A 27,298-nucleotide genomic window follows, 5' to 3' on the forward strand; every position below is an offset into this window, starting at 1 on the left:
CCAAAATAAATAGTTCTTGATTAAAAAGATTAAAGATGCTTTAGAAATGCTAGCTGCTGGGCCAAAACAAATGTGGGTTAAAGATGAGCTAGTATGTGCCCTTAATATGAGTGAGGAACTTCAGCACCCACCCAAAAAAAAAATCGCTAGCCAACTTTAGTGATAGGCCCACCGATCTAAGAGGAAGCTGAAGACACCACAGTACAAGTTGGTAAGATGTCTCCAATTAGAGGCCTAAAAGGCTATGCTAGATTTGTGAGAGCAGAGAATTCATCCAAGGTCACTCACAATCATGAACCAGCTGGCATATAACTGTTAATTTTCCTATTAAAGTGGTCATCTAACTCCCTTGAATTTAACTTTTAACCTCTAAATTTCAGTTTTGACTTCAATTACAGTCATTTCCATGGTACACTTCCAAGAGCCAGGAGTGAGAGGTCGAGAGCAAGGGCAACAAATAGCCCCCAAAATTTTCAGAAAACGAAGAAAACTTCAGCAGGACAACAAAACATGGGAATGGGGCCAGAGGAAAGAATTGGGGGGTAAGCAAAAGGAGCAGGCATGGCAGTGGCTTAGCCTGTTCAAAAGAAACAAGATACCAGCAAAACGTGGATAAAGGAAAGCAATCATTGAGATAGGCATAAAGGGGAAGGATGAAAAGGGCTGAACACTGGCCAGCCAGCTCATGAAAGAGAAATGCATGAGGAGAATATAGGAGAGGGAGGGGGGGGCATGAACAGACATTAAAGAGGGTTTACCTCTGAATTTTAAGGCTTATAATAGTACCCATTGTTCCCGTCAAGGTATCTTCCATGCCTGTTTAGGCCAACATAATTTCTAACAAGGTGGGAAAGTTTACTTGGCTGCAAGGCAGAGACGTGCAGTCTTCAGAACAAGGACAAGCCTTCACCATAGCTTGCCCAAATCCCCAAGCACACCTAGCCCACGGTAACAATCAAAATCCTTCTTCTTACCTTTAAAATCAATTGACTGTATCACATGGCTTCATAGCCTTCAGCCAATGCAGCCAGGAAGCTGTAATCTTCTCACAATTTAGATAGGCTCCCTTGCAATTTTCTGCGAGTCTCCTTTCTACTCTTCCATTGCCTCCCCTTCCAGAACTGTCACCTGTTCTCGTAATGGGATCACCTTAGTTGAAAGCACAGCTGTAAGGACACAAAACAGGCCAATTCAGCACATTCTTAAGATGAAATGTAGAGCTTTCCACACCCTAAGGTAAAGTGTATTAAAATTATGATGTGAAGCATCAAAATTATCGTGTGATTACTTTTTTCAACCTAACCTATGTCACAATTAATCGCAACAGATGAGTTCCCTTTTAACTTTGACCTATGTTCTTCCTTAAACTCCCCTCACAAAGAGGCAGCATGCACCTGTATGTCCCTTAGCAAACTGGTAACCTCTCTTACTGACATAGCTGCGAGGATTGGGCTGCTTGTAATTTCTCAGAAATTCCACCCCTCCCTGCACATTTAATTTCAGGACAAAACAAGGAAATTGAGGCTGTCAGCTGACTTAACTTATTCTGAATTGCTTGTTTGAATCAAAGTCAAGTTGTCCTGGAGTAAAAAACACGCTCCACAACAGTATATTTTTGCAAAAAACAAAGCAGCAAGCGAAAAGGATTGAGACTCACTTTTGTAATAATGCATAAATCCACATTGCTTCCACTGCCCAAATCATTGAAAATGCCAGAACAGATGGCTGCTGCAACCAGATCCATTCCTTCTTCTCTCTGTATTATAAACAAAAAAAGACTCCCTTTAACAGGCTTCATATAGCCAGATATACAGGACTGAAACTCCAATTGCACATTTATGCGGGCTGGTACTTGTATGATTAAATTTTAAAAATTGTTTTTTTATGTAAACTAACAATAAAAAGTGATTTGAGAGAGAAAAAAAACAAGGGAAGACAGGAGTTTACATGAGGCCAGAAACAAAGCTAAACTAAAAGAGAAGAATAAAATAAAAGCAAAGCAATGTGTATGTTCTCATCTATACCCAAGCCTTAGCTGTCATCTGCATATTGAAAGATTCCACACTACTAGGACCATTGCCCAATTGAAAGTCTTTATAATTCACAAGGCTCTTTCATTGCTTTAGTCGAAAACACACATTAATTACTCTTCAAGGGTTGGAAAGAATGAAATGAAAGAGAAAGGGGAAAAGAAGAGGATTCGTAAATGGTTTCAAAAGACTGAAGTGGTCTACTCTATGAGACATAAAAATACATCATGTTAAAACCCATGAGGCAGAGCCTAGCACTTTCCCATAATACAGATGAAATAAAGACACAATAATAGCCACAAGAAGGAGAGGGGAGACGAGAGTAGAGGGACAATATTCTAGTACCTATACTGTAGACACTAGTCACTACATAGTACATTGACAAACAGTCTAGTATCTGATGAAAGAACTATTGGAAAACAGACCTACACTTGTTTATAGCATAACGCAGCTGATACAGCACATAGTTCTTGCAATCACCAACTACGCACAAGAAGATAGAAAAACACTTGCAGATCTGGAAGAGAGAGATGTACAGCCCAAAAGATCTCATAAATAGATGTAGAATCACTACAAAAGGAGATCCCAATTTGTGCCTGCAGCAAACTCAGCTGAGGTAAGGCACACTAAGAGCCTTCTAAGCTGTTGATGAATGCATCATGGGGACACTAAGCTATGGTAGGGTGGTAAATCCTCGGTCGACCATGAATGCATCATGGGGACACTAAGTTATGGTAGGGTGTTTTTGAACAATATTGGAGACTTGCTGCTCGTTTGAATGTATTGGTCCATATTGTGGATGGCGAGTACATGGCTACCGAGTGTAGCACGCACATGCAGTGACTTGGGTCGCATGGTGGTGTGGCTTCTAGGAGCTTGTGGTGGAAAATGAGGCAGCAGCAAATGGCGTCTACAAGAACACATGATGGCGAGGAGTTCAGTCCTTTTGTCCTAGCCCGCGCATCACGTGGAGTTCAGTCCTTTTGTCCTAGCCCGCGAGGCTTTGTCAATCTTCATCTATATGTTGTCATAGTCTAAGCAGCTACTGATTAGATTCGAATAGAGTGTCTTCTCTATCATACGAGTCTTTGTATTGAATCTTTTCCTGTCTCTTGTATACCATATGCATGTTTCCACGTTCCTATAATGAAGGAAAAAAGTGGGTCAAGTTAGTGTGGGTTAGGATAATTAGTATTTGGGGTGTTTGGGCTAGGGAGGTTCTATGTAAGTATCATCCTCGACACTTTTGATGTGACATCTAATCCTATCTACTTCCCCTCCTTGCTACCTAAGCTCACTCCCTCTTGCACTTTGTCTCATAGGCCCGCGAGGCCTCTTGCAGACATCTCTCTCTCTCTCTCTCTCTCTCTCTCTCCCTCTCCTCCCCTTCTGCTCCCTTCTCTCTCTCTCTCTCTGTCTCTCTCTCTCTCTCTCCCCCCCCCCCTTCTGCTCCCTTCTTCCTCTCTCTCCCTCCCTTCTGCTATTCTATTCCCCTTCCTCTAAATCTTCCCCTACCCCCCTTTTCTACATTGGTATCAGAGCTCCAACCCTAGCACCATAGCTACCCCATTTCACCTTCATCCTGGGCCCTTCCACAACTATATGGCATCACCATAGCCAACACCAACACAATCTCGCGCAAAGGACCAGAGCATGCAGACAACAATTATATGCAAGACAACCTAGCAACCTGCACGCAGGATAAAGAGCCTCGGATCTGGCAATCTCCCTGTTTCCCTTTCACCTTCATTTCCGTATTCCAGCAGATAGCAGCGCAAATGACAGCCACGTATTTCAGCAAACATATCGGAAGGGCCTCTGGGTATTCTCGTTCTACTCATGATAGACGTGCATGGAAGTGAATGATGACCACCCCTGACCAGATACCGAACCGAGCATCGACCACTAGTAGGTATAAAGGTTTCAAGCGAGCCAAACAGCAAGCAATCAACGGATTGCTTACGCAGCCATTGAACAGCGGGACGCAAAGATCGCCACGTCAAGCCTTTACACAAATTGACCAACGGGATTGCTCAAGCCGCCATCGAAGCTCTGCAAGAACACCGCGAGCAATAGGACCTCGTATGGCAAAGGAACGATTTGAGGCCACAGACGGCCACAGCTCATCTCTTGTCATTGATTTTCGGCACTCCTCCTGCACCGCCACTCACACGCACACTTTTGATGTGACATCTAATCCTATCTAGTTCCCCTCCTCCTTCCTGCTACCTGCTGCCTACGCTCTCTCTCACTCTCTCTCTCTCTCTCTCTCCCCTTCTGTTCCCCTCTTCCTCTCTCTCTCCCTCCCCCTCTGCGATTCTATTCCCCTTCCTCTAAATCTGCCCCTACCCCCGTTCTACATTTCCAAAGAACGACATTCCCACATCTTGCATCTCCACCATGTTCAAAAGCTGAATGTCTAAGGTACAACAATCATCATAGATATCTCCACAATGTTGGAGGGTTGACAGGCAATATGAGAAAGGCTAGTTGTTGGATGATTTTCTGTAGCATCAGAAGTGCGAGCAGAGGCTGGATGAGTGGAGTCTGGAAAGGTGGCAGTCATATCACAAGCAACATTTTGGGCAAAAGAAACCCAAAAGATGCAGCAATCCGCCAAACGAAAGTACAAATGAAGCACCTTTGGTATCTTCTTTTGACACAACCGCAAACTCCTCTCCCAAGTCAGCTCCAGTAATTGACCGGCATGCAAGATCTTAGACAGATTCCGCAAATTTTCCTTCAATATGTGCTTCTTGCCTAGTAGGGAGGCAATTGTGTTCCTCTCTTCCTCTCTCTCCCTCCCCCTCTGCTATTCTATTCCCCTTCCTCTAAATCTGCCCCTACCCCCGTTTTCTACATTTCCAAAGAATGACATTCCCACAGCTTGCATCTCCACCATGTTCAAAAGCTGAATGTCTAAGGTACAACAATCATCATAGATATCTCCACAATGTTGGAGGGTTGACAGGCAATATGAGAAAGGCTAGTTGTTGGATGATTTTCTGTAGCATCAGAAGTGCGAGCAGAGGCTGGATGAGTGGAGTCTGGAAAGGTGGCAGTCCTATCACAAGCAACATTTTGGGCAAAAGAAACCCAAAAGATGCAGCAATCCGCAAAACGAAAGTACAAATGCAGCACCTTTGGTATCTTCTTTTGACACAACCGCAAAATCCTCTCCCAAGTCGGCTCCAATAATTGACTGGCATGCAAGATCTTAGACAGATTCCCCAAATTTTCCTTCGATATGTGCTTCTTGCCTAGTAGGGAGGCATTTGTGTCAGCAAGTATAATTATTACACTAAGGGAATCCAAGGTAAGACGAATTAGACCCCTCTATTTGCCATTCTTTGTTCCCATCCATGACATAATACCCTTAGGGGGGTTTCACACCCAAGCACTAGGGCAGATGCCGATCTGTGAAACTCACCCGTGTCAATGAGAATGCGTGCCGGCTATTCCTTGCTTTCACATGTGTCTGGTTGTGTTGCTACGTCACAGACGGTTAGAAGAGAAAACTCAAGCACCTCATCATGCCGCCCAAAAAAATGTTGAGCAATTGAACTCGAGTGGTGTGAAAACGCTGATGGACGGGTGCCTCTTCTGGGCTGTTTGTGAAATCCCCCTTATAAGGTGAAAGGAGCGTTCCGAAATCTACAATTTTCTAAAATCAGCTTTTGCACCATAGTTGTAGGGACTCCCGCTAACATCGTGAATTTGAGGAGAAATAAGCATAGGATTTGCTTCTCCTCCTCTTTCGGGACCTTGCAACAACGAATGACACAAGCGAATGAAACCGCAAATGAAGTTGTTAATCTCAGAAAGGTTCTACCCTAGAAAATTTCCACTATTCTCAGAACTGCATCCTGAAAAAACTGAGACCTTGATCTCGTCACCGTAGGAATGTCCTCTTAGTATGTCCCCGCTTTGATAGAAAATTCAAGAATCAATTAGTATTAGCATGTCAATGCTGATGGTCTCTAAAAATAAAAAGCTCTACATATCCACTCCTTCATAAAATATATTGCTGTTGATTTGCTAGTTTTAAAACAAAGCCAAATAAAAAGTCATCGCCAGATGTGCACATGGCTAACGATAGAGCTCCTAAAGGCTTAATCTCTACATTTGCACGGGTGGACATGGTTTAGTCATAGCCCAACCTCATCAAGATTTCTTTAAGAACTACTCTCAATTACAAGAAACCCATCCAATGCCACAAATACCATCAACTATTGTATTCTTACTGTCAAGTCCTCTTTGTATCTTGATTCAAACATCGCCATGGCCGCTAAAGAGCCAGAACCCATGGTGGCAAAAGGTAAAGTGTCTGTGGACCCATGTGGGTAGACCTGCAGCAAAAAGACAAATAATAAGAGACCCAACTTCAAACTGCTTTAGTGGCAGGAAGCACACTTTCCATCCAGAATCCATGCAAGATAAATAAGCCCAAACTTCTACCAAAAGGCCAAGCACAACATAATAGCATGTGCACACATCTAATTACTTACAGCATGCAAATGAGGCCCTGTTACGTCATACCCACCAAGAACCAATGCAGCACTGACATGGCCCTGATAACTGTACCACAACAAGAAACCAACTCAGATCCCCTTTCAAGAGCAAAGATAAGATACTTTTCAACCCCATTCACCACAAATACCTTGATAAAGCTTGTATCTCTAGGAAAATAAATTCCAATTCAAAAGAGTTTAACTTCTATGATACCCGAACAGGTGAGATTTCAATAGACTAAGGGCTGTCACAACTCGTGAGTCCCGTCCAGTTGCATACCGATGTAGCGCTAATTGGGAGTTCACCATATCTGCCCAAAAAGGAAAAGGATTGAACCCTCAGAAACCTTCGAATAGAACCAAATCATCAGAAATCATCAGCCCCAACTACACCAGGAGGAAAACGGATCTAGTGTACCTGTAACATTTTCTGTATCCGCTGCTGTCCCTGCTCCACAGCAAAAAATGTTTGGTGCTAATTTGTGTATTTTCTCGCAATTCTTATCGGCAACAATGCTGCCTTCTGTTGCTCTAGTATCTGCTCCCAAAATAACACCATCCTTCCACATGCAACAAAAAAGACCCTGCATTAATTTATTTGGACAGGGAGTACAAAATAAAATTCTGGAAAATATGGAAATCATAGTATAAAATTAGATACCCAGCCTTGGCCAAAGAACAAATCCTAAAATGCTCACAATCTCAGGCAACCAAAAATGAGACTTCTTTCAATTACAATCAGCTGCCAGAACTTCATCACATTTTCATGAGCTAGATGCATGTTTCTGTGCCGTACCAACACAAAGTTTGAGACCCAGTAACAATGCAGTCGCTAAGCCGGCCACAAATATTATTGAACTTCCAACTATTCAATTAGAAAGAACTGAATTAGAGTCTAGGGCAGCTCCAACTGAGACGGGACTGAGCTAGAACAGCCTAGTCCTTAACACAGCTCTGAATGAGCACTACATCTTTGCCAATGGTATGGGTGTAACAAAGGTGAAAGTTTCTTGGTAATTTCTTAGTATAGACAGCATTTAAATGGCTTGTAAATAAATAGTACTTTAAGTAGGGGAACCAGACTTCTCGAGAATGCGAATGTGTGCAATGCGTGCAGAATTTGAATGCCAATTGGCCCTCCAATGGGGAAGGCGCGCCCTTAAATGTGAAGAACCAGACTTCTCGAGAATGTGAATGTGTGCAATGGATGTAGAATTGGTACTTGTTTCTCTTTCAACCTACATGCAAGGTATGGGAGAGATGGATGAATGCAAGGTGATTAGAGAATGCTACATGAAATTCACAATAAGGGTGATACCCTTTCATTAATTTCCCTTGACGTCACTCAAGTTCCATCTTCCCATTTACACCTACCCTTATCGTATGACCCATGCATCTACCATTCAATGCACCTTAATGCACCCTTCCCTTCCTATTGCCCCTAGACACGTTGGTGCGCATCTTTAATAATAAAATACATGTCGCAGCTCAACTAGTTCTATCTACTGAGATGATCCACCGCCATAACAAATCAATCCGTGTTCATAAATGCAAATACATGTTACACTATTAGCGTATAATACATAATAATGGTTTTAACGTCTACTAATCACGGATTAGTGATTTCTCTCGTCATGACAGAGTTCCCACCAAGATCTAGTATCTGAGATGAGTCCATCAATGACTCGTATCTGAGTATATTTTGCAGCAGCTATTTATTCTTTCTACTCTAAGTGCTTATATTGCTTTTGTCGATTTTGAGGACGAAAATCTTTGAAGCAGAAGGGAATTCTAGCAGTAGTAAAGTTAGTAGTAGAGTAATGCACTTATTTATGGTCCAGTGCATTTTAAAAAGGGCTCACTAGTAATTTACTGAGTTACATTTTAGTAGGGCTGTTGTGGATTTAATTAGGAACTGCCATGTGTCAAGTGGGCAGGTTTGTTATCCCAAAAGAATTGCTGGCACTCACATGACTACTCAAACTTCTATTTGAAAGGGCGTGTCAGGCTGCTGCATTCATTCCATAGCATTCAGCTCACTTAGCATTTCATGAGCAGCCTTGTCTTGTTGGAGTATGACTTTGCTTCTCAGTAAAGAAGATTCGTAGCTGGCCTTATGGCTGGTGCCTTAGGGTAGGCAGTCCACGCCTCCTTTTTCCACTAGTGATTTTGCATTCTACCCTAGCATTTCCCTTGTCCATTCCATAGCCCTTGCCAATAAATGATTTTCTTCTCCTTTTCATAAGTTTTGTTAAGACCAAATGCCCTGCCAAAGGTAAACTGTGCATTTCCTCAAAAATCAGCTTTTTGAATGATGAGTGAGGAACCTAATATATTCTACGACAGCAGTCCATTCTTAAAGCAAAAGCTGGGACAAAACAGACGTTTCAGAATGTTCCAAATAGTCTTATTGACTATCATGAACGAAGTCCTTCTAGATCTCTGTTTAGATAAAGCGTTATCTACAACCTTGTATAAATTAGTCTGTCTGAAAGAGTAAACTGTGTCTGATAGCACGCCCTGATCTCAGATATCAGTATCTAGCCATGTTCTCAAATCTCAAAGATAACGTGAATTGCAAAATTCAATACCGTGTAGACAAGGCCGACGATAGTGGTGCCGGTTTTCAGGAACTTGGGGGGATGAACGCCCTTGTTCTCAAGCAAGGCATTGCGGTGACAGAGATCGAAGCTGAAACCACCTTTGGGAGGCAAATCGAGAGGGGCTTTAGCCATGGAGGATGAAGCGGTGCCGTTGCAAAGCTATAGGTCGTCCACACTGCACCTTGTAGCCGCGAAGATAGAGTGATCGCCAAGGAAAGAATCAGCTCCATCTTATAGAGACGGGTGCCACGCTGGAGCTGCGTCCCATCTGACGTGGTGCTCATGTGGACGGTTTGGAGCGGTAAAACCCAAATGACCCGGCCATCACGTGGCCCTTCCTGGCCATCAAGGGATGCTGGGAGCCACCTTCCCATTTTCGTTCGTCACGTGTCTCACTTGCGCATCTCTAGGTCGTTGTCACCCGCAAGCCACCATTTTGGCCAATGGGAGCCGTCTTCTTAATGATGATGAGTTGATTATTCTCTACGGTTTTGTTAACTTTTTAGCACTGCCTTCCAAGCAGCGCTATGGTTACACTTTTGTAAACAAGATGAATACAATTTATTAGGCCTGCCCCGAAAGTGAAAGACGTATGGCGATGAATTTAAGCAAGAAATATTGAAAGTGTTTCACTCTTCGAAATGTTTCATTGGTTACTTGCAACATATAGTATGGAGTGATCGGACCAATATGCGTAGTTTGTGCCCTTTGTAGAGTCATTCGAAGGTTAATTTGTCCATATTTGATCAATTGTTGACCCATGAATTGTTGTTGGTTCTTTGATGATTTGTGTCATATGTTTGTTTGACATGTATTGATGTAGTCTTTTTTTTGCTTGTGTTTCGTTGTTGTACTCAATGTTGAAGTCTCCAATGATGTAAGAAGTTGTGTTTTGTTTTATACTGTTTAGGCACCTCTCAATGATTTGAATTAGCGATGTTGTGCTTGCTTTAGGGTGCTTGTATGTGTTAATAACGGCAATGTCATTTCCTTTGTATGATTCAAACAACGTTAGCAGTAGGTGTGATCCTTCTTGATACATGTCTTTGTGTTTTCTTAGTTTGATTTCCTTTTTGTAGTATGTTGTTATTCCTACTCCCACGTAACTGTTGATGCTTTTGTTATTTATTATGTTTATTTCTTCTTGGGATCGGTTGTGTGTTTCTTGTATGCATGTAACTATTGATCCTTGTTGCATGCTAGGACATCTTCTTAAGTCTTGCTTGTGTGCGTTAGCATTCCTAGTATTAATTGACTGAATGATGAAAGAATGATGATCCATTGTTTGGAATAGTTGTTGTTTTATTTTCCACCGTCCTGTTGTTCAAAACCTTTGTATCTCTTGCAATACCATTGCATCCACTCTGATATGTCTCTGCTCTATTTTTGAAAGCAAGTACAAATTCGCTAGGTCCCGTACCCTTGATAGTGCGGTGTAAACTAGTCTGTGGCTCTTTATCTTTGAGGGGTCAAATGTGAGGGATTCCATTGTCAGTCCTTGTGCTCTATGTATTGTCCTTGCTACTGCCAGTTGTATTGGAAATTGTTTCATGCATATTGTGTTGAGATGATTTTTTCCTATTTGGAATTCCCTCGTGATGTGGAAAATTGGTGTCCAAGTAGATTGTATTCCTTTGTCGTATAGGTACCTGTTCTCTGATCTCGTCCATACACCGGTTTTGTTCCCATTGAATTCCACCCACATGAAGTTAGGTTCTCTTACCATGTGTGATCCTTTGAATATTCCATCTACTCCATTAACTATCCCATTTGCCAGGTCCAAGTTCCCTGAGAGAACCACTACAGAGAGCAATATCTGCTATCCCTGCCATTCATCAATCAACACAGCTTACAAGGATGCGATGAGACATGGCACGACGTTTACCATATGAATGAACAAGTGATAAAGAAAAACCATTCGTAGTTCAACAAGATCTTCGTAGACAAAGGCTTCGAGCGTGCTAATAGCTCAACATTGTCAACAACGTCAATGTCCTCGAAAGAGAGAACCAGGCTAGAGAAGTACGACCTAGCAGTTGACACGAACGTTATCAGCAAGCAAACAAAAAACATTGGACGTTTAAGCTATAGAATAGGCATCAAAGACAACGACAATTTCTATGTGCAAATGAGACAACTGAACTTTTAGCAAAGATTGATAGTGGACGATATTATGCTACAAAAACGATGCAACCCATCAAAACAAATTCATCTATTCCTTTCAAGGAATGAGGGAGTTGGAAAAACTTTCACCCTAATGTGGATTGTTTAGGCGCTACTGCGTTCATACTTCCATTGAGAGGCAGAGAACATACAGAACCTGAGGGTACTAATGCTAGCATACATGTTGTTCAGGCGCTACTGCGTTCATACTTCCATTGAGAGGCAGAGAACATACAGAACCTGAGGGTACTAATGCTAGCATACATGGGGAAAGCGGCACGACAAATAGGTGGGACAACAATACATGTAGCGCTGCATCTGCCACTACTAACATAAGCATATACAGCACTGTCAGCCGAGACACTGTAGGAGCTGGCAACAATGTACAAAAATGTACAACTGATAGTAATCGATGAGGTTTTGCTTGTAGGATTCAACACATTCGGTGCAACTGATATGAGAATGCGTGAAATAAAGCATAACCATGTAAAACCTTTCAGAGGGGTGGACATCCTGTTTTGCGGGGACCTGTGCTAGGCAAGCCCAACAAAAGACACTTGGGTGTTCACCAAACACTCTTCATCCTCTGGAGTAATATCTACCTTTTGGGAGAACAACATTAGGTACTACGAGCTTGAAGAACCAATGTGGCAGCAAAACATGCATTTTCTGCATTTGCTAAACAAAATAAGGGTTGGCCAACAAAGCGGGGACAACCTCGAAGACTTAAATAAACTATACATGGGGCAATGAGAGAACAAGCACATGGTGCCGCACTTGTTCTACATAAACGTAGCAAAAGACATGCACAACGACTACGTATTCCGTACAATCACAACACAACCACACATTTTAAAATCAAAAGATGTAATGCACAAGACGTGCAGCAAGACAATAAACATACCAGAAGATCCAAAATGCACAGGAGGATTGCACTCCGAACTACGATTAAAGCCTGGAATGATAGTTGAGATTTATCTATCTTTGTGTACACGAACTACGATTAAAGCCTGGAATGATAGTTGAGATTTATGTATCTTTGTGATGTACGATGTGCAGTACGAAGCCGCCCCATGCGGGTTGAGTATGAATTATTTGCTCCCAGAGACTTGTTATTTTTTCATTGAAGTTGTTTGTGTAAATATCCTCTGGCTTGCGTCGCAAGAAGACTGTTAGCACTACGAGCCTACTCCTCAATGCGTTTAAGTAGATGTCTTCAGGCAAACCTGTTATGAGGAATAATTCATCCATGGAGAGTTGCATTGTGGACTGGTCAAGCAATAAATTTTGGATAGATTTGTAAGTTGTTCTGTACTCCCTTGATTCTTCTTTTGTTGCGAGCGGGTGTAGTATTGTTGTTTTTCTCATGGGCGGTCTTGGAAAGCCAAATCTGCAACCATTCCTTTTTTTAGTGCAGGTTTTCTGATGCTTGTGCGTCTGCATTTCACAATGGTTCTCCTGTAGTCTGGCACTATCGCAAGTTATGTACTTGTCTATGTATTCTTCTATTTCATTGAACTCTGATTGGCTTGAGTAACTTTTTCATTGCTTGGAATCTGAAGACGTAATACTGAGCCGTTGTCACCGGATTGGACCGAATGAGTTCTCTCATGTTCTTTTCTGTAGAGGATGTAGTGGGTGCAGGGAACTTTAGGTTTAAGTCATGCAAGCAATTTACTAGAGGCTCCCAAAGCCTTTCCGCTACGGAAAAAGTCATGAAGAAAGTAGGTGGCCCCAATTGCCTCAACATTGCAAACAGATTTCTTTTCAAATGGTGCTTGTAGTCTGCTGACGTTCATAGTGCGTTGAAGTCATGATAACCTATGTTGGACTGAAGTAGCCTATCAATATTTGTGTCCTGCACTGCTTCACCTGCTTCACCAATACCTTCATTGTCTTGAAGAATAGGTTCTCTACATTGAGCGCAAATCTTCTGTCTTTATTTTTTTAATCCCAATTCGCTATTTCTTGGTAGCTTGTCTTGCCTATGATTCCATATGAACGTTCATGGCCAAAGAACAATGTAGGGAAGGCCAGCTCCTCGCAACTTTTGTCCTTGAATAAACTTAGTAGTGGGTGTCCTTTGGAGGGTGCCAATCTGACGGGGTTAATCTACTACGTGCCTCCCCCTGCTGTTGCGAGATGATGATCTACCAAGAAGCAGTCATTGCATCTGTTGCTCTTTTCGTATTTGCTTTGAATGTTAATGTGTCGCACGTGCAGCAGGGGAATGCCGGAGTGTCTTTTATTTCTTTCAAATATACGTTCTCTGGGCTCTTATCACTGCCACTCCTCCTTTGTGCTAGCTAGATTGGCTGATTGCTACATGTTACGTGTTGTACTGTTTCTGTTACCATGTCTGACATGTTAGGAAGTGTACAATTTGTACCCTCATCATCAACATTTGCTCATAGTTTATATATTCTGTTGCAAATTTCCTAGATGCTATGTTTTGAATGTGGATGTTGGTCATTGTAAATTGCAGCGATCCTTTTTGCAGAAAGGCCTTGCATTGTTGATAACAAGGTCTGCAAAGTATGTTGTTCTTGCAGTGACCATATGTGGTAATGTCATTTTCTTTTCTTTGGAAGTAAAGGATGGATTGTGGATGCAGTTGACAAGTCTGTGATTAGGGCGTGGTGACTAGATTCTGTATTTCCATGTATGACTTGGAAGACTTGTTTTATGTTTTCTTCGTACTTCAATAAAACTAGAAAAGAGTCTTTAAACATATTCGATAATTGTTGTAGACAATGAAAAAGTATTGCTCGTGAGGTTTCTGCAGTTCTAAGCAGAGCATGTATTTCATGTTTGTGGAGTATTTCTTTTGTAAGTGTTTGTGTGGGGTGAACAGCATCTGCCACACTATCAGCCCTACATTCATGGAATGTCATTGTATGGTGCATTAGACAATGAATCACAGTCCTCGTTTGGATAGAACTCTTTCAAACACTTTAGAAGGTCTGTATTTCCTGGATGTCGTGTCTCAAAAGCAATGTTCAATTGGAGATTATAATGACTTAGTCCAGTGCTTGCATCCATGAAGGCAGTGAACAGAAACCAAAAACACTTTAGTGAGGGAGAAACAATTATGTTGAATTGGTTTGTTATCTGGTAGTCATGCAAGAAGACGATGACTGTCGCATGTGGAGAAATGCAGTTTGTGGTTCATAAATGTGAACAGATAATAAAACTTTTTCAGATGGAGTATGAATCATGGCATGCCACAGCAAATCAGCTTGTATATGCCATTTTTGAAGCAAAGAACTTTTCCAAAATTTTGCAAGTTACACCACATCAAAGCAGACTCATGAAACTGCACATAATTACTCTACAACTGTGTTAAGACTTGCACTACAAAATGAACCCGACAACTGCAATTTCTGGTCCACAAATGTGATGAGCTAATAAAACGTTCTCATATGGAGTATGAATCATTGCATGCCACAGCAAATCAGCTTGTATGTGACATTGTTAAAGCAAAAAACTTTCCCAAAATTTGGTAACCTAAACCACATGAAAGCAGACTCATGAAACTACACATAATCAGCCTCCAACTGTGTTAAAACTTGTAGTAGAAGATGAGCCCCTACTAAAATGAATTTCATAAAAGGACCAACCAAAATGAAATGATTTGATAATGTGGAAAATTCAATCCACAATGTGAATGTATGGAACGTTACAAACCAAACCAAAAGCCAGATAGATAATGGCAGTGTTAAGATTTAAAATATAAATCCAAGGACATCCTTGTCTTGAATATTTATTTTAAACTTATGTGTGTTGCCTCCTACTTGAAAGAACTCAGCAAAAAAAACCGACGTAGTAGAAGCAGACACAAGAACTATTTTGTAACCACACTATCACTCTAAAATACTGAAATTCAGTTTCATTCCACAGCCTGAAAGTATTGAAGGTTGCGACATTGAAAGCAGTCCTAATGTATAGCAGTAATCCAAAACTGTAGTTTTCTTGAAAACAGCAAACAAAAGTAGTGTTCGATCAGCCCACAATGGCAATAGTATATATATCCTCTGCAACTAATCAAGTATGGCAACCACAAAATGTAGTATTCATAGACTGCCTAGGGAAAACATCCAACTTCCCATATCTAACCACTCTCTCTGCCAAACTCATAACCTCACTTATCCTTGCTCTGCTACCACCCTCTTAGCCTTCCTTGAGCGAGCTCCATCCTAACATCTATTCCCTTCATCGTCTCTTTGCTCATGCCTCTCACCATTTTCAACTAACCCAACAGTCATAAACTTACGAGCCCCTCACAGCTAGCTTCTTCCCTTCCCTTGCTAATCCTACCCTCGAGGATTACCAAGCTGCGCAAACCATTTGCCCAGTTCTTCCCCCCTCCCCTCTGCTCCCCCTTACAACTAACACTCTTCCATATTTCTCCCCCATGTCCCCAGATTCTCTCCCTGCCCCATCATCACCTCCGACACTACTTACGCTGCTATCAGCAAAAAATGGCACAGTATTTGATTTTGAATATCAGGATCCGGATAATCCAATTCATACTCCCATGCCAAATTCCAATGGTGGGTATGATTTTGATGAGATACCACTTCCCAGTAACCAAGGAATTTTGGAGCAAATATTCTGATATGAAAACTCAAGGTGGATGGACCCTGGACAACTTCCCTACCAACCTTCGTCGGTGTGAAATTAGTAAAGATTGGATAAGCAAGTTAGATCCACAACCTGATTGGCGCCGTCCCAAGCTCTTTGATGTAATCTTCTTGAAAGAATACCTACATGCACCTCCATGTCTTAGAACCCATGCCAAGTTCTATGCAGTTTCATGACGTCACAGATGGGAAGCCAACATACACACTTTGGGTGAAGATCGCACCATTAATTGGACAATGATCGAACTATTTCTCTGGTGTAGAATGGAATATCCAAGGCACCATGATCCAAGCACTTCAGCAGCATGAGCAAATATTGCACAGCAACATTGATCACTTATCTTCTGCAAAACATTGGAATACATTATGGAGGTCCCATGTCACCTCAATAGCCATTTTCCTCCACGCACTTTCAATCCCAATGAACGGATCAATGCTCAGAAAGCCAACTCTATCAAAGAGTCATCTTCTTATAAGCGCGCCACATATATCTGTTCGAATAAATGGTGGATACAGGCTACCTGGAAAATGAGCAAAAATTGTACGGTGCCAAGGCTTTACAGCAAGATCGACTAGCACGACACAAGTTCCACAGCCACTAGATTATACACATGGCAACCCAGCTACATGCTCACAATAAGCCATAACTTGAGGACGAGTAATAAAATGGATCCGGTAGTATGTTGTCGCTGTGCCAACATGGACTTAGGTAGTACAGAATGTGTGTGTAGAGTAGCGGCAAAGCTCCTCTTGTACTTGCATAAACATGCAACTTGCAACTCCTATACATGCAGCTTCTATATGCAAGTTCTACATGTAGAGAGAATGTCTTACAATTCCTACATGCAGAGAGACAAGCTCTCCAACTTGTATAAATACCCCACAATGGAATGAAGCCCACACTCTTTGGGGCATTGTGTTGAGTTCTACTTTGGTATTCCAAGCAATTGTCTCAAGTGTCCATGCTTCCTTGTACTCCATGTCCAAAAGCATGTCCTAACCTTGCAACTCCTCCTCCCCTCTTCTCCAACCTTGCAACCCATCCTCTCCCTCTCCTCCTCCTCGTCCTCCTCCTCCCTCCTCTTCCTCCCTCTTCTCTCTCTCCTTTCCCCCCATGCTCTTACATCTTCTTCCTCTCCCACTCCTATGCTCCCCCTAAACCCTTAACCTCCATGAACTACGAGGGAGAGTTCTCCACCATGTACTCTACCCTGAACCTTGGATCCTCCTGAACCTCTTCTAAACTCTGGAACCTCTCTCTATCCATGGCCCCAACTTCTCTCCAAGTACTACCATCACCTTTGACACCACTTGAAATGCCATCAATAGTAACTAACATGATCTTTGATTTTGAATATTAAGACCCAGATGATCTGAATCGTACTCTCATGGCAGATTCCCACCAAGATGGGGATGCATCAACAGTAATTGACATGATCTCTGATTTTGAATATTAAGACCCGGATGATATGAATCGTACTCATGGCAGATTCCAAGTAATCCCATCAAGGAATTCTAGAAAACACCCAGATGTCAAGACTCACATTGATGGATCCTAAAATTTCCAATCAACATTTGCCAAATTAGATTACTGAAGCTTAGATCTACAAGTTTGATCCCCAACTAGACTAGAGACGACCCCAACTCTTTAATGAGGCCTTCTTAAAAGAATAGCTACATGCACCTTTATGCCTTAAAACCCATCCCAAGTTCTAAGTAGTGCCATGTCATCACCATTGGAATTGTACCATTAACTAGCCACTGATAGAGCCATACTCTAGAGTGGAATGAAATATCCAAGGCACATTAATGTGTGCACTTCAATAGTATGAACGACATATGTGAGGCAACTTTGACTGCATCCCATTACAAATTGCTATCTTTTACAAAACCTTGGATTTCCCCTCAACATTGACTACCACCATCCTACATTGAGTATCAATCCCATTCGCTTGATCAATGCTCAAACCATAATCAAACTCTATCAAAGAATCATCTTCGCAAAAGCTCATCACATAGGTATCTTTGAACAAATGATATACACAAACGTTTTGGAAACTAAGCAAAAATTCTATGTAGCAAAAGCGTTACAAAATTACTAGGTTAACTGCATGGTTTCCAATCATGTAATCCATAACCCAATGAAATTGCTATGGGGGAATGTTAATCTTGTGTCAACAAGGATGTAGGCGGCATAAATTGTGTGTGTAAAGTAGTGGCAAAGGTCCACCCACTTGTACTTACATTTGCCTAGGAATAATCTCTCAAGAATCTCTCTTACCAATCCTACATGCAATTTCTACATGCACATCCTACATCAAATTCCTCTATGTGCTTCCTACATGTGCATCTTATATGTGAGTCCTACATGCAAGTTCTACATGCAATTCCTACATGTAGAGGGAAGTTTTCTACAATACATACATGCAAAGAGAGAATATCTCCAAACTTGTATAGATATCTCATACTGGAATGAAGCCCACACTCTTTGGGGGCATTATGTTCAGTTCAACTTTGGTCTTTTGTGCAATTGTCTCCTAGGTTATGCCTTAGCCCATGCTATTGATCATATGTTGTTCACTCAGCCCACACGGTTGGGGGCTAGGTGCCAAGGGCACCTTGGCCCTTGGTTTGCTACCCCACCCCCTTGATAAGCCCACGCTAGTAGGGGCTCCTCAAAGTCGGTGAGTAGCCCTTTGTTGGAGGCTTCCCCCTTGTCGTGAAATAGCGAAATAGCCCTCAGGCTATTTGCATCTCCTCAGGGGATCCTTGGAGTCCCACTCTCAGTGCTTCTAGGTGGCCTTATGTTTCTACAAGTTTGTAGTGATGGGCCCGCAAGGGATCAACTTGTGGTCATGCATGATGACTCTACCATTTATCAGCTTGGCTTTTCAGCATTGCCGGCTGGGAAAGGGCTTGGCAGTTGTTGTGATCCATCTACCCCAAAGGTGGAGATCACATATCCAACTTATTGGACCCTTCAGCACATCTTGAATTAAATTTAACCTTGTGTTCTATGTTCCACATAGTTAGTCCGCTGATTTTTTGAGATTTTCAATATTGATGAGTTTTTTATAGTATTTCCTAGGCTGGGGGAGTACCTATTCTACGTATTGCAACTAAAAAAAACATCTTTACAAGAAAAATGGGGTGTTTTTCAAAAAAAGGGTTGCCATGTCATTCCCACAACCTTAAAAATCTCCCACACTCAACATTTTGAAGAGTTTTTCTTGGGATTTGACATTATACAAGTCTTAGGAATCATCCAAACTACCATCCTATGATTTAACAGCTACAAGCACAAAAAAAAAACTTGAAATCACTCTCATGCTCTCTTTTCCACTCTTTTCCATGCACACCTTTCCTATACACCAAAACCAATGACTTTTCTCACTAAGCTACTAGCTGTTGACAATGGGAATGTAACGAGAGAAGCACGTGCAAGAAAAAGCATACCTAGAACTCCCAAACAATGGTGCCAAACATGTGTAGTCTCCAATGGTGACTCTCAAGTCATGGGGATCTAATGAAGTATTCTACTCCAAGCTACTCCTTGTAAGAGCAATGCAAGCACAAACGGTCCATAAGTGTCATGCTAGCGGCTCCCAGAGTTGTTGCAATCATCAATCCACAAGAAGAGAGGGAAGGGAAGGGGAAGGGGAGATGAGAAGGAAGAAGGGGGAAGGGGATACAATGAGCAAGAGGAGGTAGGGAGGGGTGCGCGGCATTCACAAGAGGAAATGGAAAGAGGGAAACAGGATACAGCTCATGAAACAAGAGAGAGCTTGTATTCCTTCAACTTGCATACAACAATTGAAAACCAAAGTAGTTTTTTGGCCTTTTATACATTCTATGTTTTGAAGGGAGGCCAAACCTATGCTCTCTCCCTACATTGCTAATCTATTCCTTCTAGTTTTACAATCCTCCGGGGCTTGTTTGACTATAATGCAAGTTCAGTTCTACAATAGCAATGATCCATTTAGGACATGAGTAGTAGCTCAGGTAGGTCATACATTGAATTAGTGTGCTAGATGGCCAGAAGTGGAGACCTCTTTCTTCATGCAATGGGAACTCTTTGGCACATCATCGCATGAACGCAAACTATTTCCCACAAGCCTCAGCCAAATTGTAGAAATCTATAGTCACAGAAATCCACAATCATCATTACACTATTACATAGTCTTCCACACATAGGACGGCATATCTGGGTATTGCTTCCAAAAATCACTGATGGATTACCAGGCATGGGAATCTTGTCTATATCTCGGTGCAACTCCTATGTGATTGTGCTTGGATTATCCAATTCGTGAAGCTCATTGATGGAATCATTAATGGTGCCTTCCATTGGAAACTCAAGTGAAATCTTCAGAATATGGGGTCTTGGGGGAGAGGAAGAGGTTATAGGGGACAAACTTGAGGCAGAAGCAAGTAGTGAATTTGAAAATGTAGAAGTAGGGATGTTGGTGGAAAGTGGAGGTAGAGAACTTGATAGTCCTAAAGGGAAGGATTGTCAAGTGATGGAATGATGAGAGTGAATATATCTACTTGAACCCTCAAGAGATTCTTGAGATGATTGCTACCTTCTATCAATAGTTGTTTTAATATGAGGAATCCCTATTGGTTCTAGTAGCCCAAGTAATTTTGGATACACATTCCATCAATGGCCTTGTGGAACATGACTAGGTACCTCCGAGGTGGGACCTCTTTTGCAAGAGACCTTTTGGACAAGAGTCCCCCCCCTTTTTGGGTATCTACAAAAATTGGGGGGACCTTTGAGTCTCTACACAAAGTGGGGGGACCTTTTGGGTCTCTACACAAAGTGGGAGGACCTCAAACAGTGTAGGCTTTTAGTCTTTCTCTTTGTAGATTTAGTCTCTCTCTCTCTCTAGATCCTGATTTTGCAAGTATGATTGGTTCTTTTCTAGAGAGGATTTTGGCTATCCCCATCCATTAATATTCATCATACCATCTTTCAGGCTCAAGATATTACAAGCGGAGCTTTGCCCGCTACTCTACACACATAATGATCTCATCATTGTTGCTCTAGACTGCACTTCTTGCCCTTGTCGCCACAGGGTTTGCAAAAGTTATGCAACTTTTGCATAGGTGTACAGGTGTAGTATAGGTCCTCGGGTCATACTCTGATGAGAGGCATATGATAAAGCATGAAAATGACATCTCATGCGTGCATGGGTGAGAAAGAGTGCTTGATCACAGTGATGGATAGGTGTACAAGTGTAGCATAGGTCCTTGGGTCATACTCCGATGAGAGGCATATGATAAAGCATGAAAACGAGATCTCATGCGCTCATGGGTGAGAAAGAGTGCTTGATCACAGTGATGGATGGAGGCTTTCGCCTCCATGGGAGTTCAAAGGTTTAGAAGGAGGTTGCATGATTTGGAAGGGGACATGATTGAGAGAGCTATCTAGAAGTTCCACAGTTAAGAGAGGGTTGTAGGGTTTAGGAGGAGTCCACAGTTGAGGAGTGGAGACGTCTAGGGGTAAGGGGTGAGGAGGAGGGACAAGGGAGGAGGGAGGAGGGAGGAGGGAGGAGGAGGGAGGAGGGAGGAGGGAGGAGGAGGGAATGTGCTATTGCCTTGCTTGTATTAGTCATACAGTTGACTCCCATGTGCCCATATGGAATTTTGATCTCTTTCCTGAACAACAGTCTGTTGTAGGGTGCCACTAAAGACATTTGGGGTTGTGACTCTTTGAGCCGTGGAGTCGTCAACATTATTGACTTGTGATTCTTGAAGAGTCATACTATGTGGCTCACTTGTAAAGTCATTGGGCCACAGGGGATCCAAATTCCCATCATTCAATTTGACCAAACAACATGCACATACATGCCTTTTTTGCTTATCAAACAGAGCATAGATCCAAATAGACATGGAGCATCATGGTTCAAATTAATAAGAACAATGACACATGTTCAAGTGACTTTATAGATTCTTCTAACTCTTTTGTTAGGGCTAGTATAGTTTAATATCAATGTAGGAGCTTTTATCCAAGAACTCATTTCTATTTTCCACTGGACTAGGTTTGACACAAAGGTTTATTCAAAACCATTACTGGTTAGCTTGATGAAAATATTTAATGATGGTTACACTTCTTTCAAGATAATCTCTTAGAATACCATGGGTGGACAAATAGGCTGAAAGTAAACAAGACCAAGATCTCTTTTCAAGGGTTAGCAGGAGCATGGTATCATCAACTAGATCATCAACTAGATTAAGAAATAAGGTCATCATGGAAAACTTACACTCGGGTCTTTCCAATTGTTTGACAACATTGAAACTATTAAAGATACTTCAACATAAGGAGAAAGCAATCACCATTAAAACAGTATCATAATGGGGAGTCAAATCGATCTAACTGTGAATGCATGTTGATAGCAACATAGACATAAAGAATTTATTCCTTTAGCCAAACTTGTGGCCTAGGATTTCTCAAAGGACACAAGATCAAGCACCTCAAATCTCAAATGAAGCCTTAGTAGTCAAACTCAGAATCGGATTCAATCTATCTACCCTCAACGGTTCTCCCTACTCCTAATTTTGGTCCAACACCTATGGCTAGTGATCATGTCTATAATGCTTAGATGTCTATAAAACCTTCATTTAGACACATAAGCCAAATCTTAATCTAGATCAAGATCCCAAGGTCATCCTAGACATTTTTATTATAGTTATTAGGGACTTGTTATAGAAGAGTTGTGATCTTAAAGGGAATACCATTCTTAGTACATAGCCATTGTCCCATGTTTGCCCATAACTTTCATTCCATGCACTCAGATTTCCTTAGACAAATGCTATTATGTTAGTAGACTCAAGAAGCTCTTTGACTATAGTTCATAAAAATGTATAGATCAAGTTGTCCTTCCATTTTACTTTATTTCATGTAAGTTTGGTGATTCTAGAACATATTTTCTTAAACCTTCATTAGGGTGCGATTTTCCTATTTCTTTATTTTCTCATGCCATCAAACCCTTTCTACGATCCTTGGCTATGATTGGCTAGATAATAATAATGCTTTATTAGAATCCAAGAATAATTGGCCAAGTGTATCCTATTCCTTGAGTTCTAAAATAGTAGTGATTCTTTAAATAGCTAATGTGTTTTGTTTCATGCTTAGATGTCTCAATTGAGCCACAATTGCCCAAGAGATACTTATAGGCATTTGCAAGTGACATTCCAACAATGACCATATCGTCTATTGTCTATAAAGCTCCAATTGGTAAGGCTTGGCCTTGACTAAAGCACAAGAAGACATTTGCTTAGAAATTACGAGATATTGGGATGAGGCTCACTTTTTGGGTCAAACTTTCACAGATTTTAGGGTATTTAAGTGTATGACAAGCAAAAAAAAAAGGTACATGACAATGTCTCCACTTCCCCTCCCTCGTTAATGGGCCCTTCACGTTAATTGTCTCTCCATCCCGCTCCCCCATGTGCATTCAAGTCCTTGTACTAGTCATTAATGGATTTTATCATCCTTGTTGAGGGATATTGCTATGTTTTTAGGTTAAATTTTCATAGATTTTTGTTATTATATGCGCATTTAAGTCTATGACTACGGGTATTTTAAGTATATCAAGGGGCTCCACTTCCCCTAGTATGGAATTTTTTCTTTAGTCTCATGTCCCTCCTATGGAGTCACTTCTCTTTACTAGTTTTTATTCTATTTTGTACTTAATCTACTTAGCATATTCCCTAATGGAAATTATAGTGGTTTTGCCACCTTGTTTTCTTTTTTACTAGAGCTAAGAAATGGTATTCTATAAGGGATTATAGTGGCTTTGCTAGCTTGTTTTTGAGAAGTGATATCCTTATGGAGGTAGTTTCAATTGGTTGGCTCCCAGGGATAAAAAAACACAAAATTTGACATTTGGCAACTTGGAGGAAAGAGCTTAGACCTCTTGGATGCTTATCACTACATCTTGGATTACAATCCTTAGACTCTTGGACTTTAAACTACCACAAGCTCTTGGACTACCACCATTGAACTCTTAGACAACCACGGGCTCTTGGACTATCACCCTGAACTACCATAAGCTCTTGGATTATCATCCTTGGACTCTTAAACTACCACGGGCTCTTGGACGCCACCCTTGGACTATTGGACTTTTATGGACTCATGAAGTACCACAAGCTCTTGGACTACCATACACATAGAAGTGTACACTCTAGGGTAAAGGGGCCGGTAAAGAGGCACGCGCCTTTACAATGTGAGCAACCCCCCTTTTCTCTCCATGGGAAGACCCAATAAAGAGGCATGAATATGTATGATTTTGAGTAGGTGTCAACTTCCCATAACAAGTTGAGCTAGTCCTCATGTGACATAGTACTGGCCCACCAATGCCTTTGGTATTGGGTCTTGAGGTTTTCCACCAACCTAATTTTTTTTTCCATTTTTTATAAAAGAAATTATATTCTCCCTCCATGTTATTTGTGCGATGTATTTACATTTTGAAAACACCCCAAAAAACCATAGGCACTGCCACTCAGGCCCTTCAATAGGAAAGAGAAGTTACGCTGGGGAATAACATGGGATACCACAATCTAACCCCAAAGTTCCAACTAACTACAATTACCACTATAATTACACTTAATAGCAACCTAAACAAGTCAACATGACTTTTTTGAAAGGAAAATGATCATCTACACAAAACCACACCCATTCGGTAGGCCCCTTGGAGGGCCAAAAAGTTAGCCGTGCACAAGAGTGGCCCCTTTACCCTATACATCCACACAAAAACACACACATGCAAGTAGTGGTCGTAGGGGGGTAAGGTAGTGGTAGTAGGGGGGTCGTGAATGGATGCAATAGAGAAAGGCAACAAGTGGAAACTTCAAACTGGTGAACTATGTGAATTATGTGAACTATGTGAAGGGTAGTTGGGACTTGATGAAATCTTAACGAAATGGGTGCTTATTACGAATCGACCTTGGGCGCTTCCAACTACCGATTCAAATCATCCACCCATCAAAAGCTTTCCATTCCATACAGACTATGGCGGACGATCCAGCTCAAGTCCCATCCAATGCTCTCGTAGACGTTGGTGTAGTCGATAACGGCCAAGATGCTTCTGATTCAGCTGGCGTCGACGATCATCCGCTTGAGGATTACAAAATTTCATCGCCCGCTTCGCAAACGTGGGTGGCAGAGTTTTTTAGAGCGTTTTTGGAGCGCCTTGCAATGCTCGCTTCCATGCCTGGTGCTGGTGATGTATATTTTTTGATCAAGGCTCCCTCGGGAAGATGAAATTGTGTATGCGTGCTCATATTGGAAGTAAAGTACATGATCGGTCTTTAGGAGTCTATCGGTTCTGTCCACAGGTTTCAGACGCCGAAAGCAATGATCGCGTTCCAATGGCACCGTTGTTTGAAAATTCGAATGTGCCTTCCACCCACAGTCCTAAAATGTCCAAGGCTGCTATCGACGCGTTGTGGCTTCGAGACATATTACAGACAACCTTGAAGGAGGTAGGAATCTGTCACAAAGATCAGAAGTGCTTTTCACGCGGACTTACAAGTCCACCTTTTTAGCAGTGCGTAATTGAATAAAAATTCCTAGTTTCTGTATTCAAAAGCCCTCCTGTTCTGCGAATCTTTTCAAATTCATCAACCCAAAAGACATTCTTGCCACTTAAGAAGGGAGGAAGAAGGAATGAGACAAAAGATAACAAAAGTCTCGGTCACTTGAAATTTGATGCAGACAAAAGATGACGTGGAGATTTTCTGAACAAATCTAAATTAAGAAGAAGCGACGTTATCTTTTGGAGTGTTTCCATTCTGCTGAAAAATGGAGTGTCTCGAAGATATGGGAACTGTGAAAGTGATGTGTGCAAAAACTGAGAGCAGAACAATGAACTGGATTAGCAAGAAAACTTGAGTGGAGATAGATGGAAGAATCAGGGAGATAACTTATGAGAAATGCATCCAGGGCAAGGGGCCCCTGCTGGTCGGCCTGCTAATGCAGACCGACTGACTGACCTGCTGGTCGTTTTAACTCGACCGCCGTCGAGTGTTGTTGGCTTTACCCAACCATGCTGGTTGGGGCTACTCGACCTGGTTGGGTGGCCAAACATGGCCCCCAACACCGGCTGGTGAGGCAGTTGTGGCCTTTACAAATTACCAGCAGCCAGGTGAGGCTTGATCTCCAACATGGAACCCTGGCGTACTTGTCCTGGCTCATCTCCCTCCTAACCTGTGAATATGCAATGAGAAAGGATGAATATCCTACCCCTCTCTCTGGGTGGGCACATCCACATAGGAGCCCTCACTCACTATTGAATGCCCCCCTATCCTGCCCAGCCTAGGCACCTCCAAGGGCTGCCATCGTGGCACACAAACAGGCCACAAAGGGCCCTGAATAGCGTTGAATCAGCCTCAATATGGGCCGTACAGATCCGCAGCACCCTCTGCAAGGTGACATCTCCCTAGGACAAATTTTGTGTGCTGGAATCACCAGGAGTCTTTGACAGAGGTGCATGCAAGGATATGGGGTGGGCCACCCACAACAAAGGCCCTTATTCCTACTGTACACGTGATACATCAGAACATGCTCCACTCTGACATCCCCTCTCAGCTCCTGGTAGCATCATCTCCAGGAAGCTGGGTGTGCCGCTGGAGCATATGAAGGAATCCATTGCGTGAACCACTGTCGCTGAAGACCGCAACATGTATTGTCGGAAGAAGCCCCCTCTTGGCACGAACTGTCTCAGCAAGATCACTGCAACCCTGTACTGCTGCCCCCAGGCTAAAAGTCCAAGGCAAACTTGGTACCATACTTTCCAAGGCAAACTTGGTACCATACTTATACAACAATCCAACTGATATGCCATAGGTGCAAGATCTGTTTTTCTCCGTGCACTGTATATCACTGAGCTATACAGCCCCCTCTCAGTGGTAGACTGACACCAGATCAATGAACCACTGTGCTCCAGAAACAATGGGCATCTAACTATGCACTAGGATAAAAAATTGGGGTGTCTGGGATTCCGAACTGGCAATCATCTGACCCATGCGGATTTCCAGCAGCTCATCCTGATTCGTACAACAGCTGCAGCAGAATAACATGAAACCCCCTCTAGGTCTGCTAGGTCATAACATCCAAACAAATACATATTGGTATACATAGAGCCACCTGAATCAGTGGGAACAACTCCTGCCTGGAAGCTTGCCTCGAACAAAAACAACTTCACCATTGCACTGTCCGGTAGGTACTGCTGCCACACACAAGCAAGCAATCCTTCATCTGGAACCAAAATGCCTGCAGGCAGCACATCCTGCCTTGAAGGCAAGTGACCTTTTTGGCCACAATAATCCCACATACGTGAGGCCTT

The 27,298-nt window shown here is 42.2% G+C and overlaps 2 protein-coding genes across 3 annotated transcripts in view; one reads left to right on the top strand and one right to left on the bottom strand.

Annotated features, from left to right (window-relative positions):
- Window positions 1–486: 486 nt before the first annotated feature.
- Window positions 487–9,358, bottom strand: LOC147903761 (proteasome subunit beta type-7-B-like). The gene is made up of 8 exons (XM_087372583.1): window positions 9,133–9,358; window positions 6,960–7,101; window positions 6,756–6,852; window positions 6,539–6,608; window positions 6,275–6,379; window positions 1,658–1,756; window positions 1,395–1,485; window positions 487–1,166 (listed from the first exon to the last, which is right to left on the bottom strand). Exons 1-8 carry the CDS (start codon window positions 9,274–9,276, stop codon window positions 1,093–1,095), a joined length of 822 nt encoding a protein of 273 aa, XP_087228709.1. The 5' UTR covers window positions 9,277–9,358; the 3' UTR covers window positions 487–1,092.
- A 15,422-nt stretch (window positions 9,359–24,780) lies between these two features.
- The window catches only part of LOC147903762 (dynein regulatory complex protein 9-like), a 40,663-nt gene continuing 38,145 nt past the window's right edge, over window positions 24,781–27,298 (top strand). The window contains exons 1-2 of one of the 2 annotated variants that reach the window (XM_087372931.1): window positions 24,781–25,179; window positions 25,290–25,436. In XM_087372931.1, the coding sequence (XP_087229057.1) occupies window positions 24,964–25,179; window positions 25,290–25,436 (363 nt within the window). In that variant the 5' untranslated portion in view covers window positions 24,781–24,963. The remainder of the gene's footprint in view (window positions 25,180–25,289; window positions 25,437–27,298) is intronic. The other variant, XM_087372932.1, reaches the window with a different exon arrangement.

This window comes from Dipteris shenzhenensis, chromosome 3, assembly GCF_047967505.1.
Source record: "Dipteris shenzhenensis isolate YYH24624 ecotype China chromosome 3, Dip_SZ_1.0, whole genome shotgun sequence".
Lineage (NCBI taxonomy): Eukaryota > Viridiplantae > Streptophyta > Polypodiopsida > Gleicheniales > Dipteridaceae > Dipteris > Dipteris shenzhenensis.

Coding starts and splice junctions, on each gene's coding strand:
- LOC147903761 (XM_087372583.1), bottom strand. CDS start 9,276: ATGGCTAAAGCCCCTCTCGATTTGCCTCCCAAAGGTGGTTTCAGCTTC. Junction 6,853..6,959: donor GGATACAGAAAATGTTACAG/GTACACTAGATC, acceptor CTTTTTGGGCAG/ATATGGTGAACTCCCAATTA. Junction 1,167..1,394: donor GTTTGCTAAGGGACATACAG/GTGCATGCTGCC, acceptor GTGTCCTTACAG/CTGTGCTTTCAACTAAGGTG.